This window comes from Gorilla gorilla, chromosome 5 (genome assembly GCF_029281585.2).
Source record: "Gorilla gorilla gorilla isolate KB3781 chromosome 5, NHGRI_mGorGor1-v2.1_pri, whole genome shotgun sequence".
NCBI classification, from domain to species: Eukaryota; Metazoa; Chordata; class Mammalia; order Primates; family Hominidae; genus Gorilla; species Gorilla gorilla.
This window is the reverse complement of record NC_073229.2, coordinates 29,441,770-29,456,405: the sequence shown is the minus strand read 5'-3', so window position 1 is coordinate 29,456,405 and position 14,636 is coordinate 29,441,770. Positions and strand designations below refer to the sequence as shown.

At 48.5% G+C, this 14,636-nt stretch overlaps 1 protein-coding gene across 5 annotated transcripts in view; it reads left to right on the top strand.

Moving 5' to 3' along the window:
• Positions 1–14,636, top strand: part of ADTRP (androgen dependent TFPI regulating protein) — a 102,438-nt gene that overhangs the window by 36,527 nt on the left and 51,275 nt on the right. For 4 of the 5 annotated variants that reach the window (XM_063707335.1, XM_055391812.2, XM_055391810.2 and 1 more), the window contains 2 exons: positions 11,222–11,356; positions 13,269–13,370. In XM_063707335.1, the coding sequence (XP_063563405.1) occupies positions 11,222–11,356; positions 13,269–13,370 (237 nt within the window). Of the gene's footprint in view, positions 1–9,215; positions 9,270–11,221; positions 11,357–13,268; positions 13,371–14,636 lie in introns of all 5 variants that reach the window. The other variant, XM_055391817.2, reaches the window with a different exon arrangement.

Genomic DNA, 14,636 nt, shown 5'->3' with positions numbered 1-14,636 from the left:
TGTACCCATGAGGATTTGGAGGATAATTTCCCATTAGTTTTAACTAAGACCGAGTGCTGTGCTCCCATATCGACCAAGAACTGGACTGGGGACCCCTCCACTTGCAAAGTTACCCTAGGTTCGGGGAGGGGGTCCGAACCCCGTCTTCCCTAGTCTTCGTCTTGAGTGACTAGTACGGGTGTAGACCTAGGGGGTCCGGGTCCCTGTCCTCGTGGTTTCTTTTTGGGGCAGTCTTTTACCCAGTGGCCAGCCTCCTTACAATAGGCACACTGGTCTTTGCTCAGATTATCATGCCGGGGGGGCCGCCTACGTTGGGTGTACTCTGGCTGTAGATGCTCTTTCTGTACCACTGCTGCCAGGACCTTGGTCATTTTTTCAGTGGCCTTAAATTGCTTTTCCTCTGGAGTATCTCTGTTATTGTAAACCCGCTGGGCTATCTGAAGGAGGTCCTGAATCCGCTTCCCCTCCAAGTCTTCTAATTTCTGGAGTTTTCTCTTAATATCTGGGGCTGCCTGATTTACGAAAGACATTACAACAGCTGCCTGACTTCCTGGAGCCTCTGGATCTATGGGGGTGTACTGTCTAAAAGCTTCCATTAATCTTTCTAAGTAGGTAGCTGGGCTCTCTGTCTTCCCCTGCAGAATAGAATATACTTTAGCCAAATTAGTGGGCTTGCGAGCAGCTGCCCGGAGACCTGCCATTAGAGTCTGGCGATAAAGGTGTAGCCATCCCCTACCTTCTGCCGTATTGTAGTCCCGCGCCGGCCTGGTCAGAGGAAAGGTTGCATTTATGAGGTCGGGGTTGGCAGTCGGTTGACCGTCGTCCCCCGGGACCAGCTTTCTAGCTTCTATCTGTATTCTCTCTTGCTCCTCCGTGGTGAACAAGATTCGGAGGAGCTGCTGACAATCATCCCAAGTGGGCTGGTGGGTGAACATGACACTATCCAGTAAAGCCAGTAAATCTTTGGGGTTGTCTGAAAACCGAGCACTCTGAGTCTTCCAGTTATACAGATCACTGGTGGAGAATGGCCAGTACTGGAGCCTGGGGATTCCTGTGTCATCTGGGGGTCCTATTTCCCGAAGGGGTAAAGCCACCGTGGAGTCAGGTGGCTGAGGGGGGCTAGTCCGCGAAGTGCGCCCTCGCGTCCGCCCCGCCGGCCCTTCAAAGTTACTTTCCCTTTCAGCGGGCCTGTGTGTGCCGGCCGCCACCCGTCCGCCTGCTCCCTCCCGCAGCTCAGCCAGGGGGGCTGGGGCCTGGGGCCCGGAGGGGTACGGAGGGGGTTCTGTGAACAGTGGGTCCCCGCTGTCAGGTAGAACAGGATGGGGGGGGCAGTTGGTTGCTTGGATTTTAGTGGTCGAGCAACCAGTGCCTTACAGGGTTCAGAGGCTAATTGGAAAGGGGACAGCCAAGGAGGCGGGTTCTCAACAAGGTCATGCCATGTGAGGATATATGGGATTTGATCTAAGTGGCCCACACGCCCAGGTAGGAAAATCTTGGACTTTACTCTAGTGATGACAGCAAGTCGGAAGGTCCCTTCGGGTGGCCACCCCACATCAAAGGCAGGCCATTCGGAGCGACACAGAGTAATTAGCTTTCCTTTCCTGATTTCTATACCAAGATCATGGCCCCTTGCTCTAACTTCTTTGAAATTACTCGTAAGGAGAGATAGGGGAGTGCTCTGGGTATTACCCATCCTGTAATAATTTGTAGTCTCTTCCTATAAAGGAATGTGGGTTTGAATCCCTGTAAAGGAAATCTGATTTGACTTCTTAATGATATCTAATCGCAGGCGCACTTTGGCAGCCTTGGTCAGAGTTAGCTGCCTAGATCATAGTCGTGCTGAGGCAGCCCAGATCAGAGGCAGCCGCTGCCTGCCAAACCGGGGCAGTTCAGATCGCAAGCGCGCACCGGAAGCCCGGGTCAGAGTTAGCTGCCTGGGTCGCGGTCGCGCTGAGGCAGCCCAGATCAGAGGCAGCTGCTGCCCGCCAAACTGGGGCAGTTCAGATTGCAAGCACGCACCGGAAGCCCGGGTCAGAGTTAGCTGCCTGGGTCGCGGTCGTGCTGAGGCAGCCCAAGTCAGAGGCAGCTGCTGCCCGCCAAACCGGGGCAGTTCAGATCGCAAGCGCGCACCGGAAGCCCGGGTCAGAGTTAGCTGCCTGGGTCGCGGTCGCACTGAGGCAGCCCAGATTAGAGGCAGCTGCTGCCTGCCTAACCGGGGCAGTTCAGATCGCAAGCGCGCACCGGAAGCCCGGGTCAGAGTTAGCTGCCTGGGTCGTGGTCACGCTGAGGCAGCCCAGATCAGAGGCAGCTGCTGCCCGCCAAAACCGGGGCAGGTCAGATCAGAGACAGCTGCTGCCCGCCAAACCGGGGCAGCTCAGATCAGAGACAGCTGCTGCCCGCCAAGCCGGGGCAGCTCAGATCAGAGACAGCTGCTGCCCGCCAAGCTGGGGCAGCTCAGACCGCAATATAGATCAGATGAGAGCCAGGGGACGTCTCCCACCGGTCTCCGCTGGCCGTCCTATAGTGCGTCCGCCAGGACTGTGCCAGCTCCAGTTTCAGACCTCGTGAGTCACAGATTCGGATTCAGAACAGACACAGACAGACAAACGGAGACGAGCCAGCTCACCTATCAGTAGATCGATCCTAGCAGATCTGTTGACCAGGGGTCTGGTGGGCTTGGGGAATCCCGGACGAGCCCCCAGATATTATGCCCAGACCATTAGTTCCCCAAAGAAGACCACCAGAGTCCAGAGTCAAAGCCAAGCGGCAAGGATCTTTACTACAAGTTCGAACCTGGTCCCTCCATTCCACAGCATACAAGAGGGCCCTGAACAATGCCAGTGTTTGCTTTTTATAGCCTGAGAGTTACAGGGGAACAAAGGAATTCTTTTGGTTCCCACTTTTTCAGTAAAACTTTGAACGGCTGTCCCCTTATCGGAGACTTTCCTGGTGGTGTTTGTACTGGGCTCAGGAAGTTTGAGAGATATATGGCGATATGTGGTGAGATGGGAAGATGGGATGTGTTTGTACTGGGCTCAGGAAGTTTGAGAGATATATGGCGATATGTGGTGAGATGGGAAGATGGGATGTGTTTGTACTGGGCTTGTTTGTTTTGAGCCCGGGGCTGAGGAATGTGCCCGGCTCCTTTCAAGTGTATTTCAGAGGATCGATTTAATGTAGATTTCGAATATGTTGCTTAAGATGAAATATTGGACCTGCAAATGTCTAGCTCTTGAGATCTCATGGGCTGATTAACGGTTGTGTCTCCTAATGATTAATTAGTGTTCATTCATGACTAATTAATTGGTGGTTGTGTTTATTAAGTCATAAAGGTCTCACAACTTATGCTCACATTCTTATATTTATTTTACCTCAGCTTGGGGAAGTTAGTATCCAGTCCTGATTACCAGAAAATTTACACCCCTCCTCGTAAAGAGCTTGAATTTCTAATTGGCTGAGTATCATTTGTGTCCCCTTTGTAAGAGCAAAGCCCCCTTTTGTGCCAGTTGGCATTGTGAGCATTGCCCCAGTTCCCCTTGAAGCTATCCCAGGGGACTGGAAGGGGAGACAGACAGGAGACAGGAGACAGGAGCCAGACAGGAGTTGCACTGAGCTACTGCCCTGGGGTTGGTGGTAGTGGCTAAGGTGCCATTGAGAATTGGTTAGGGTGACCCATTTCTGACTAAGGAGAGTGAAGGTAGGAGAGGACAGATAGGAGTCTCTGCCTAATAAGAGAGTAAACTGACCTCAGTGAAGGGGCCACTGATTCCCTGCTGGGAGGGAGAGGTGGTATTTCACAATGGTTACAATTGCGATCTCTGGGATGGTACCTCAGTCCCACTGCTTACTGCCCCCGAGACCCTGGGCTAGGCACTTCTTTGTGTCTTTCATTTCCACATCTGTCAAATAGAAATAAAAATAGTACCTAACCATAGGGTAGCCATGGGGGAGAAATGATCTGGCAGGTGGGAAGCGCTCAGAATGGCGTCAGCAGGGTGTTAGGCAGTGGACAGTGGGGAGAGAAGATGGGGAGGTGATGGTGAACTTCTCTGGGTAGAGAAGGTGATGCAGGAGGGTGACTTAGTAGAACATCAGTCTCCTCACTGAGCACCTAGGTTGGTGGGGGGTGGAGGCCAGCAGGAGTCATCCACCCCCTTCCCCTTCATGGCTCCTATTTCTCCCTCCCTGAGCTGCATGCCCCATCTTCCCAGCTGGAGAAGGACCACTGTCGAGCCACTGCTCTCCCTGCTGTAGCTGCCCGCAGGCACCAGGCAGTCCTGGTGGTAGAGTCTGCAGGCTCCAGCAGACAGCCATGCAGAATGGGGAACCCCAGAGGCTAGGCGTGAGACCAAGGCAGTGCCATGGGTGTCCTCAAGCTGCTTAGGTTGGCTCAGATCATCCAGTGCCTGAGTCCTCCACAAATGCTATGTCCCTTGCTCTCTGTCCACCCCATTTCCATCCAGGGACTGTCCCTAATCCCAGGGAATATGAGCTGGGGGGTTTAGGGCAAGGCTCAGCAGCCACAGCTTGCCTCACAGAATTCATTCAGTTTATTAGGGTTTCCTCTTTTTAAAGATAAACTTCCTTCTGAAACATTGTTAGAGGTGGGGCCACATAACTGGGATCTCCAGGGGAGATTCTGAGTGGGCCCCTCCCTCCCCACGCCCCTGACACCCCCTTCAACAACAGAAGCATGACCTTTCCCTCCCTTTTCATAAGTTGCCCAAGCCCCAGGCAGCTCCATCGTCATCACCCTCAACTTCTCATGATGACAACAGTGGCAATACCACATAAGTCCTTGGGGTTGCTGGCCTGGGGCTGGGGGAACAGAGGAGCTGGGAGGCCTCTATGGGTCTGAACTTCAAGGCAGCCTGTGAACAGTCAGAAGATGCGGTTGAATTTATAGTATGGCACCCACTTCAACACTTGGGGGACCAACCTTAAGTAATATCTATGGCACTATTTGTTTATTTATTTGTTTATTTTTGAGATGGAATCTCTCTCTGTTCCCCCAGGCTGGAGTGCAGTGGCACAATCTTGGCTCACTGCAACCTCTGCCTCCTGGGTTCAGGTAATTCTCCTGCCTCAGCCTCCTCAGTAGCTGGGACTACAGCATGCGCCACCATGCCTGGCTAATTTTTTTTGTATTTTTAGTAGAGATGGGGTTGCACCATGTTGGCCAGGTTGGTCTCAAACTCCTGACCTTGTGATCCACCTGCCTTGGCCTCCCAAAGTGCTGGGATTACAGGCGTGAGCCACTGCACCCAACCCCTATGGCACTCTTCAGCAACATGGAGTCAGAAATACACTTAACTATTTCTGCCTCACAAAGATGCACTTCAATAGCTGAAAGGGTAAGGACTGAGAGAACTATGTGATAGTCACCACCAGCACCCAAAATAAAGCAGCTATAAATTATTGAGCAAGTAACTATGACAGCATTTTGGTAGGTTCTTTGGACGCAGTATAGAGATGAGTGATTGAAGACCTGGCTTCTGAAGCCAGAACACTGGCTGTGCTCACTTGCTGTGTGATTTTGAGTGAGTTGCCTAACTTCTCTGTGCTTCAGTTTTCTCATGTGCAGTGGATACTCTGATAAGGCACCCAGATCCTCATACCTCCCCAGCGCTGAGGTACTCAGTCCCCAGCTCTCAGGAGTGTTGGCTGCTGATGGTGCACATCTGAGATCCCCTCCCAGAATTGCCCTCAGCAGAAGGGAGCTGCCTCGACCAAGGTTTAGGCCCCTCCCTGGCATTGCTGCCTGCCATAACTGGCATCCAATATGGGGTGCAAAGGCTGCACTCCCAGACAGCTCTGAAGGAGCAGCTCAGCTCAGAGCTCCTCAAGGGATCAGCTGATTCCATGCAACTGCCCAGCACTTAGCTTCCCCACTTCAATCCTTCTCCCTTTTTGCCTCTCGTAGATGTCTGAGAGCGTTCTTCAGTGAACATCCTGCAGGCACATCTCAGAATCTCAGATTGTTTCCCACGGAACCTGACCTGCATCGTGTAAAATACCAAACATACAGAAAAGCTTTCTCTCCCTCCTCTTCCTCCTCCCCCTTCTCCTCATCATCTTCTTCCACTTCTTCTTTTCCTAATTCCAGATAAAGACACTAACACAGAGCTTTCCCTGGCCTGTATTATGTTCTGGTACCTAACCGACAATTTCTGTACCTAACTGACATTCCGTGAATGTTGGTTGAATGAGTGAATGACCAGAACATGGTTCTAACAGGCATGAGGCCATCCCATCATGAAGGTGTTTTATCCCACAGCCACCCTACTGCTGTACTGAAGCCCGTTGTCCTCAGCTATGCGACATTGGCCAAGCATTCTGGTACTTCTTTCCAACCTGTCCCTTGATGCTCTTTGTCTCATTTTTCTCTTCATTATTCCAAACTGTGGTTCTGCACATTCTATCTCCTCCTGTTTTCTTTATTGCATCCTTTAATCTCAGTTTCTTAAGTTAAATGTGTATGAATGATGACAGAAATCCTATATTCCATACGAATACAGATATACTTGGCAAAGTACCCGCCCCAAACACAACCACCACTGTTATATAAAGGACTCATCACAGCCCCCAATTGCTGTTTTCTTCTGGTGTAGTCTTCCACCGCAAATTCTTGCATCATTTTGAAGGAGAGAAATAAGAAAGTCCCGCCTGGCTGAGTCAGGCACAGTCCTGAGTTAGGTGTTGGATTACTTGACTCATCCAATAAGACTTGTAATGTCTTGCTCAGGAAATTTGTGGAATCTCCCTCCCTGGAATTACTTTTTAAATAGAAGAAATTCTCATTTCCTAAGGTAGTTTAAAGAGAGAGGGCTCTGGCTTAAAGGCAAGAGATAAGCTTGATGACTTGGAAAGGCTAAGCTTCCACGATTTGAAGATTTTTGTGGGTTTGTGAAAACACATGAATGTAAAAACTAAATATCCTTTAACTGCAGTTTTTTGAATTGCATTAGTTATTTAAAAGTGTCAATTCAGCTTTGTCGCAGGTGTTAGTTTGTCAGCTAGCAACAGAAACAAAAGACAGCTAACGAACTCAGAGAAGCAGCATTTCAGGAAAAGGCACGGAACACGCAGTGGGAACAGAATTAGGGAAGAACCAGGAGAAAGGATAAATCAGGGAGCAGCAGGTCTGAAATAAACTTAGAATAAGTAGATGCCGTTACGTCTGGGCTTTTCTGGGCGGCCAAAATAGCTGTGAAATGTAAATGATAGTAATTTTGTTGTAAGAGTCTTAAAAGAAGACCAGTTGTGGCGATCATATTTTAATGCTACTGTATAGTTTCCTAGGGCTGCCGTAACAAACTACCATGGACTGGGCTTACACAACAGAAATTGATTTTCTCATAGTTCTGGAGGCTGGAAGTTGAAGATGTGGGCAAGGTCGGTTTCTCCTGAGGCCTCTGTCCTTGGCTTGCAGATGGCCGCCTTCTCCCTGTGTCCTCACGTGGTCTTCCCTCCGTGTGTGTCTGTAGTCCTCATCTCCTTTTCTGATAAGGACACCAGTCATAGTGAATTAGGGTGCACCATCATGACCTCATTTTAACTTCCTCACCACTTTAATACAGTCATATTCTGAGGTCCTGGAGGTTAGGATTTCGACATATGAATTTGGTGGTGGTTGGTGGGGGATATAAATTAGCCCATAACAGCTAACATTGCCTCCCCTGATCGCTCCGTCTGTTATTGTGAGTCAAGCTCATCCTGAGTTTTATAAACATTGCATCGTCTTTGGAGAATAAGCAGACCGTTCCGGTGGGATGGGCTGATCCACACCTGTCCCTGCTGCCCTCCTGGAAGCCTCCCCATGGAGCCTGGGAGAGGCTCTCTCGCTCTCCGTGTGCCCCAGCTGCTCCTGGCAGCCCCTTCACGCCCCAGCTCTTGCAGGTTTCTTTTCCTTGGCAGCTCCCTAGTGCCTCCCTCCTGAGCCCCCACGCGGGGGTTCCACCTGCTTCTGGTGAATTCAGACAAAGACGCCTCAATGTTGAGTAAGCTCGATGGCGACAGGGCTGCCTGGCACACACCGTGGGCACCTAGAGAGGCCCGTGTGCCATAAGCCTGAGAAGTAACCGTGAGCTGGGGTGGAGAGGGAGAGGGGATTGACAAGTTGGAGGTGTAAAGCAAGTTTTTATTGATGGAGAAGGCCCGGAGGATCTGAGTAATGCGTTCTTTCCCCCAATCCCATTTCCACATCCTGTGACTGGGAGAGGCAGGAGAAAGTCAGGAGGAGCTTGACTCACGATGACTCTAGGAAGCTCCAGCCTGAGGAAAGCAGGTCACATGGACTTCACACGCCGGGCGGAGGCGGCCTCTCCCCAGAGAGGGAAGGTCTGGCCCAGGCTCAGGATGGGATTAATTGCACTGCTGATAGAAGAGCGCAGGCCTCTTCCCCTGGGCCCAAGCCTATGCCTGCTCTTCCTAACTACAGCAGCAGCCTGGCCTGCTGCGGCCTGAGCGGCTGGAAGTGAAACCAGGGTGAGGCGAGGCTACTGGTGGGGGAGGGAGAGAGGAGGGAACTTCTCCCAACTCCCTGTGCAAATGACTACACATCCAAACTCTGCAGCCCTGAGGGTGTGAATGTCAAAATCACCAGCAATAATGAGAAGTATTAGGGTGGCAACCCCTTCCTGCCATTTAAAGCTGTTGCTCCACCCCTCCCTGAGACACCCCTTTCTGGTTCGAAAGCTCCTCCACCCCAGGGCCCATGATTTCCTATCTTCTGGCTCTTCTACCCCCTGGTCGTTCTTTAGTACCTTTGTGTCCCCTTCCCCTCCTGTCCCTTAGACAAGGACCTTTCCCTGCTGTTTGCTGCCTACTTTTCTGTTCTCCCCTCTCTCCTCTCTCCCTTTCCTGCAATCTTGTTCCACAGGAGGGCTCAACAGCCTGCATCTCCCTAGCCCCGCCTCTCTTGAGACTGCAGGGTCTGAATTTCCAAACGGAAGTTCTTCCAGGCAGGTGGTTCTCAGCCTCAGCTGCCCGTGATTAGAATCACCTGGGAGGATTTTAAAAATCCCAACCCCTAGGCCCTAGCCCCAGACTGATTACATTAGAATCTCTGGGGGTGGGAATCAGGCACCGGTGTTTTGTGAAGTTGTCGTTCATTCTCCCACCTGGAGATAATTGTCTCTCTTCTGACCTCCCACAATGCTTTATCTGAACTACGCTCAGAAACCTGATAATTTTTTTATTTTTTAGAAGTCTAGCTCAAGAACAGGACTGCTGGGTTTGACATCTACCAGCCAGGAAGCTTTAGGCAGGTTTGTTTCCTCGTTTGTAAAATGGTGGTGGGCGGGGGGTCTAATGATAGCACTTGGCTCATAAGGTTGTTATGAGAATGAAACACATAGTTCAGTGCCTGGCACATACCAAGTAATGAATAAAAGTCCGCTTTATAGCTTTGAGTAGTAAGATTTTTGAGTGCTAAACTTGTGTCTCATTCAGTGGTTCTAGCTTTAGCCTACATAAAGATTAAATAATCTTTTTCTACATTTAAAATCTGTATTTTATATTCTGTAAAGTGTATCTTAATAAGGTTGGCCAAAAATTTCTTTTTTTTTTTTTTTTTTTTTGAGACGGAGTCTGGCTCTGTCGCCCAGGCTGGAGTGCAGTGGCGCGATCTCAGCTCACTGCAAGCTCCGCCTCCCGGGTTCACGCGATTCTCCTGCCTCAGCCTCCCGAGTAGCTGGGACTACAGGCGCCCGCCACCACGCCCGGCTAAGTTTTTGTATTTTCAGTAGAGACGGGGTTTCACCGTGTTAGCCAGGATGGTCTCGATCTCCTGACCTCGTGATCCGCCCGCCTCGGCCTCCCAAAGTGCTGGGATTACAGGCGTGAGCCACCGCGCCCGGCCTCTTTTTTTTTTTTAACTTTTTTTTACATTCAAGGGTACATTTGCAGGTTTGTTATATAAGTATAGATTATTTTGTGACCCGGGTAATAAGCTTAGTACCCAATAGGTAGTTTTTCAATTTCTCCCCTCATCCCACCCAGATAAACAATCTTTAACAAGCTCTGGAGAAGCTTATTAAAAAACAAACTCTTGGATCCCATTTCCAGAGATTTTGATTCCGTAGTCTGGGATAGGATGGAGGTCCTGCATTTCTAACAAGCTCCTGGGTGATGGGTGTAGCTGGTCTGACCCACCTCTGTATCATTTCCTGCCTACGCCCTCAGCCCAGGAGCAGCATGTGGCTGACTTTGCTGCGTCTTTCCTAGAGTCCAGAGCTCAAAGATTGTTCCCCAACAGCCACCTTGATCAATCCCCAGCCCAGCTCCCCAGGCTCTAGAACCTTCCTGACTTATACCCTAAAAGCAGAGTCCAGACCACCCCTCTTGTACCAGTCCAGGGCTTTCAAGGATTTGGATGGATTCTGTCGCAAGCCTAACTTAACCCCACCCCCCCAAACTCCATATCTTCATGACCTACCAGTCGTTAAATGAGAAACCACAGAACTGTACAAAGCAACAAGAATGTACAAAGCTTGCCTTCCATATCGTATTACTTTCTTGAAAAATACCCTCCTTCTCTTTCTCCTGGCTTTGGGGACCACACAGCACTTAGTAACCCAACAGTGCTCATGGCTTGCTCTATCCCCTTGGATTTAAATTGCTGCCACGGCCAGATTGTCTCGGTGAGGCCTGCAGGTGCCCTATTTAAGGAAGAAAGTGCACCGGCTCTTCTTCGGCTGAGCAAGGCACCCTTTTGTGTGCCTTTCTTGGGAGAGCACAGAGATTCGTGGTGGTGCTCTTGACCTGATTCCAGTTTCTCTAGTGAGATTTCAGCACTAGGCATTTTTCCTAATTTTCCTTCCCAGGAAGACTCCTGACTCTGTCCACCCTGTATCTGCCTCTTTGCCTTTGAGCTGTTTATTTGGTTCTTCCAACCTCTGTGCCGTCAAGGTATCCATCTCCTTACATTCCCCTTTTAGGCTGACTCTTTATTTTGTTTCCATGTTAGCTCAAGTCCATTACACTAAATACTGTACACATTATTGTCCCCTAAACAAATTTACTCAATCAGTCTTAGCGAGCAGGGTCAGGACCCAATGAGCTGGAAGCCCAGCCCTTGAATTGGCTCTCAACCAAAACAACCCAACAGCCCTCTTCCTCTCAAAGCCACATTACTCTCAGAGGGATGGAGTTTTCCATCAGTGAAGAAGGTATTAATTAAAGTAAATGAAAGTGCCCTCATTTGTTGTAATGGATTTAGCTCTTGCAGACCATTTTCTACGGGGTCACCTGCCTGGATGATGTGCTGAAAAGAACCAAAGGGGGAAAAGACGTTAAGTTCCTAACTGCCTTCAGAGACCTGCTTTTCACCACTCTGGCTTTTCCTGTATCCACGGTAAGTTACAAAGATGTGTGCATAATCTAACAGAAATGTGCATATGGACAGACGCTTCTCCTGGGCAGCCAAGCTGTTTGGGAGCCCATAATTGGAAACCACACCCACTGCATTTACAACAATGTCCTGTCTGAGGACTGCGCCACATTGCCCAGTGTCTTTAGGAAATATGGCACATTAGTGATCAGCTTTATCACTAGCTTTTGTACCTCTGCAAAGGCTTGGTACAAGGTCCTTATTGCTGTCTAATGGGGAAGTTTGAAAGACCTTTCTTAATCAAAATACAACTGAGACAACCTTGGTTCCATCAGGGTGATGGGAATGGAGAGCCCTGGGGAGGGAGATGACGAATTTTCCCCTTTTATACATCTTGTTTCACTTGCTACGATAAGTATATGTTACTTCTGCAAGTGGAAAACCATCAAATAATTTTTTTTTGAAAAAAGATATGAGACCTTCAAAGGTGGCACATGGAAAAGACAACCGAGGAGAGAAAGACAGCCTGGTGTGGGGTACACAGTGGGTGCCTCATTCATGTTGCTGAGTGGATGGATGTCAGGAAGAAGTGAGACATATGGCAGGGACAGTAAGCTGGTATGCTGATGCCATCCACATTTCTATGACATTGTTCATGTTTTCCATTCGTTAGCTAGAATGGAAATAAACAGAGATCAGGCATGCTGGCTGCCCAGCAGGGCCTATAATTAGAAATGACTACCTTCTTCTACCTGTCATTGTCCTGCTTCCTATAGTACGGAACTTAATTTCAATGCAAAATGCAACTCTCCAAGCCCTAGTGAGTTCTCTGATAACAAAGCAAGGATACCTATTACTTTGCAGGATACCTCTACCTCTGCCCATGTAAAATCTTCTAATGACCAAGCTTTTTGGTTTTGGGGGGTAGGGGAGGGGTTTGAGATAAAGTCTCACTCTGTTGCCCAGACTGGGGTGCAGTGGTGTGATCTCGATTCACTGCAGCCTCAACCTCCCAGGCTCAAGTGATCCTCCTGTCTCACCTTCCCAAGTAGCTGGTACTACAGGTGTGTGCTATCACACCTGGCTACTTTTTTGTATTTTTGGTAGAGACATGGTTTTGCCATGTCGCCCAGGCTGATCTCGAGCTCCTGAGCTCAAGTGATCTGCCTGCCTTGGCCTCCCAAAGTGCTAGGATTACAGGCATGAGCCACCAAGTCTGGCTATGGCCAAGTTTTTAAAATCAGCAATGAAGTCTGTTTATTTTTTAAGGCTTAGAAATGGAGTGTGTGAAATGTCAGAAGACAGGAAGATCAGAAGTTTCATAGTTTTTAACTTCCTTATCTATGCATTGACTTCGTAGCATAGAGGATAGATGCTTTGACAAGAGAGGCAAGGAGTACAAGAGGAGATCAATTCAAAGTTGTGAGCACCAGGGAGATCCAGCCCTCGGTCAGCTAGCTTGTGCATTTTCCTGGGAGCTTGGCACTTATGGTTCTCAGCCTTCCTGCTTCCCCTAGCCATGCCTATTTAGAGGGTGGACAAGGAACGTGTATGACTCAAGCCACTCCATGTGCCTACTCTCAGCATTCCTGGTGAAAGTTTAGAAAAAGAAGTTATTGGTTAAAATAAATGACTAATGGTCTGGGAATCCTGTTTATTCATATCTTCTCTGCCTGCCACGATGACAAATAATTGATCTCTAACTCTCTGGCACATTGAGGAATCCCCAGAAAGAGCAGATATAGCAATGAAATAAAGGGAAGAATGCTTATTGTAGAATTACTGTAATGTATATGTACTACATTCCTATAATGTATATGTAAGATATCTTTAAAATGGTTGTCTGTTTTTATTTAGCTGTGTTTCCTTGATTGTCTTAGAAAGCTCTGATTAAAAACAAGCCTAATGATGCTATTTTTTGTGTTTTATTTTCCAGTTTGTATTTTTGGCATTCTGGATCCTCTTTCTCTACAATCGAGATCTCATTTACCCCAAGGTCCTAGATACTGTCATCCCAGTGTGGCTGAATCATGCAATGGTGAGTGAGGGGAAAATTCAGTGAACTCAGAACACCAATAGCCTCTGTACTGAAAACTCCACAGTGCCTTATCTATGTTTCCAAATGTCTCAATTCCCAGCATCCAACCTACCTCATCACTGTTTATTTAAAGGGCATATTGAAGGTATGAAATGAACACAAGCCAGTGCTATAATTACAGTGAGTCTACTGAGAACACAGGAGATGTCCAGGTGAGAGTCTGCCATGTTGCTTAGGAAGTCATTGAAAAGACACACAGTTCTGAGAGGACAGGCCTGAAAGAGAAGTGACTTCTGCAAATATGTCATAAACTTCTGATGTGTGGATGGAATGAAGTAAGCTTTAAAAAAAAAGCCCACCCCAACATCCAAAGAATATCTCATAGCTGAGCAGCAGCTACTTAAGTAACACACTTTGTCACGATTCTGCATCACAAATGGGATTAACATTTACATATTTCTAGGAATACATTTCCATTTGGTTTTTTATTCAGGCTTGTGTTTTGGAGAGGCCAAATAGTAAACAGAGGCTGTTCTGAGATTTTTAGGTCACTGGAACCTGAATATCAGTAACAGGGACCCAAACAAGCAGGGCTGGCATGAGGTTGCCAGGTCTCGGTTGGAGAAGGATAACTGAATCATCGGCACAATGTGAACAAAGTAATTGTTCAAAGACCTAACTCAGCTTCTCGATACTTACAAATGTATTTCCACATCAACCAGGAGATTATAAAAAGGTCTCAGATTCTGTGAAGGTAATGACATTTAAATACCCAGGGGATAGCCGGGTGTGGTGGCACGCTCCTGTAATCCCAGCTACACAGGAGGCTGAGGCAGGAGAATCGCTTGAACCTGGCAGGCGGAGGTTGCAGTGAGCCAAGATCGCACCATTGCACTTCAGCCTGGGCAACAAGAGTGAAACTCAGCCTCAAAAAAAAAAAAAAAAAGAAACCAGGGGAAAGGCACAAGGAAGTGGCATGTCAAGACTCCTCAAAAGTTCACTCACAGACTTTCTTCTACCCTCACTCTTGCCCATCTTTCCATGGTCTTAAAACTCACAAGATGACCAACTCAGAAAAACAACTCAGTCCACTAACACTGCCCCTGCCACAAGCCCCAGTCTCCAGAAAAAAACTAATTTCAGCTTAAATTTTGTGCTCAGTGAGTTATTGATGATTGACTGACTAATAGACCACAGCTCTGAACTCTTTTGGAGTTCAGGACCAGAACTACCTTACATAAGTCTGACCTCTCAGGAACCCTCCTC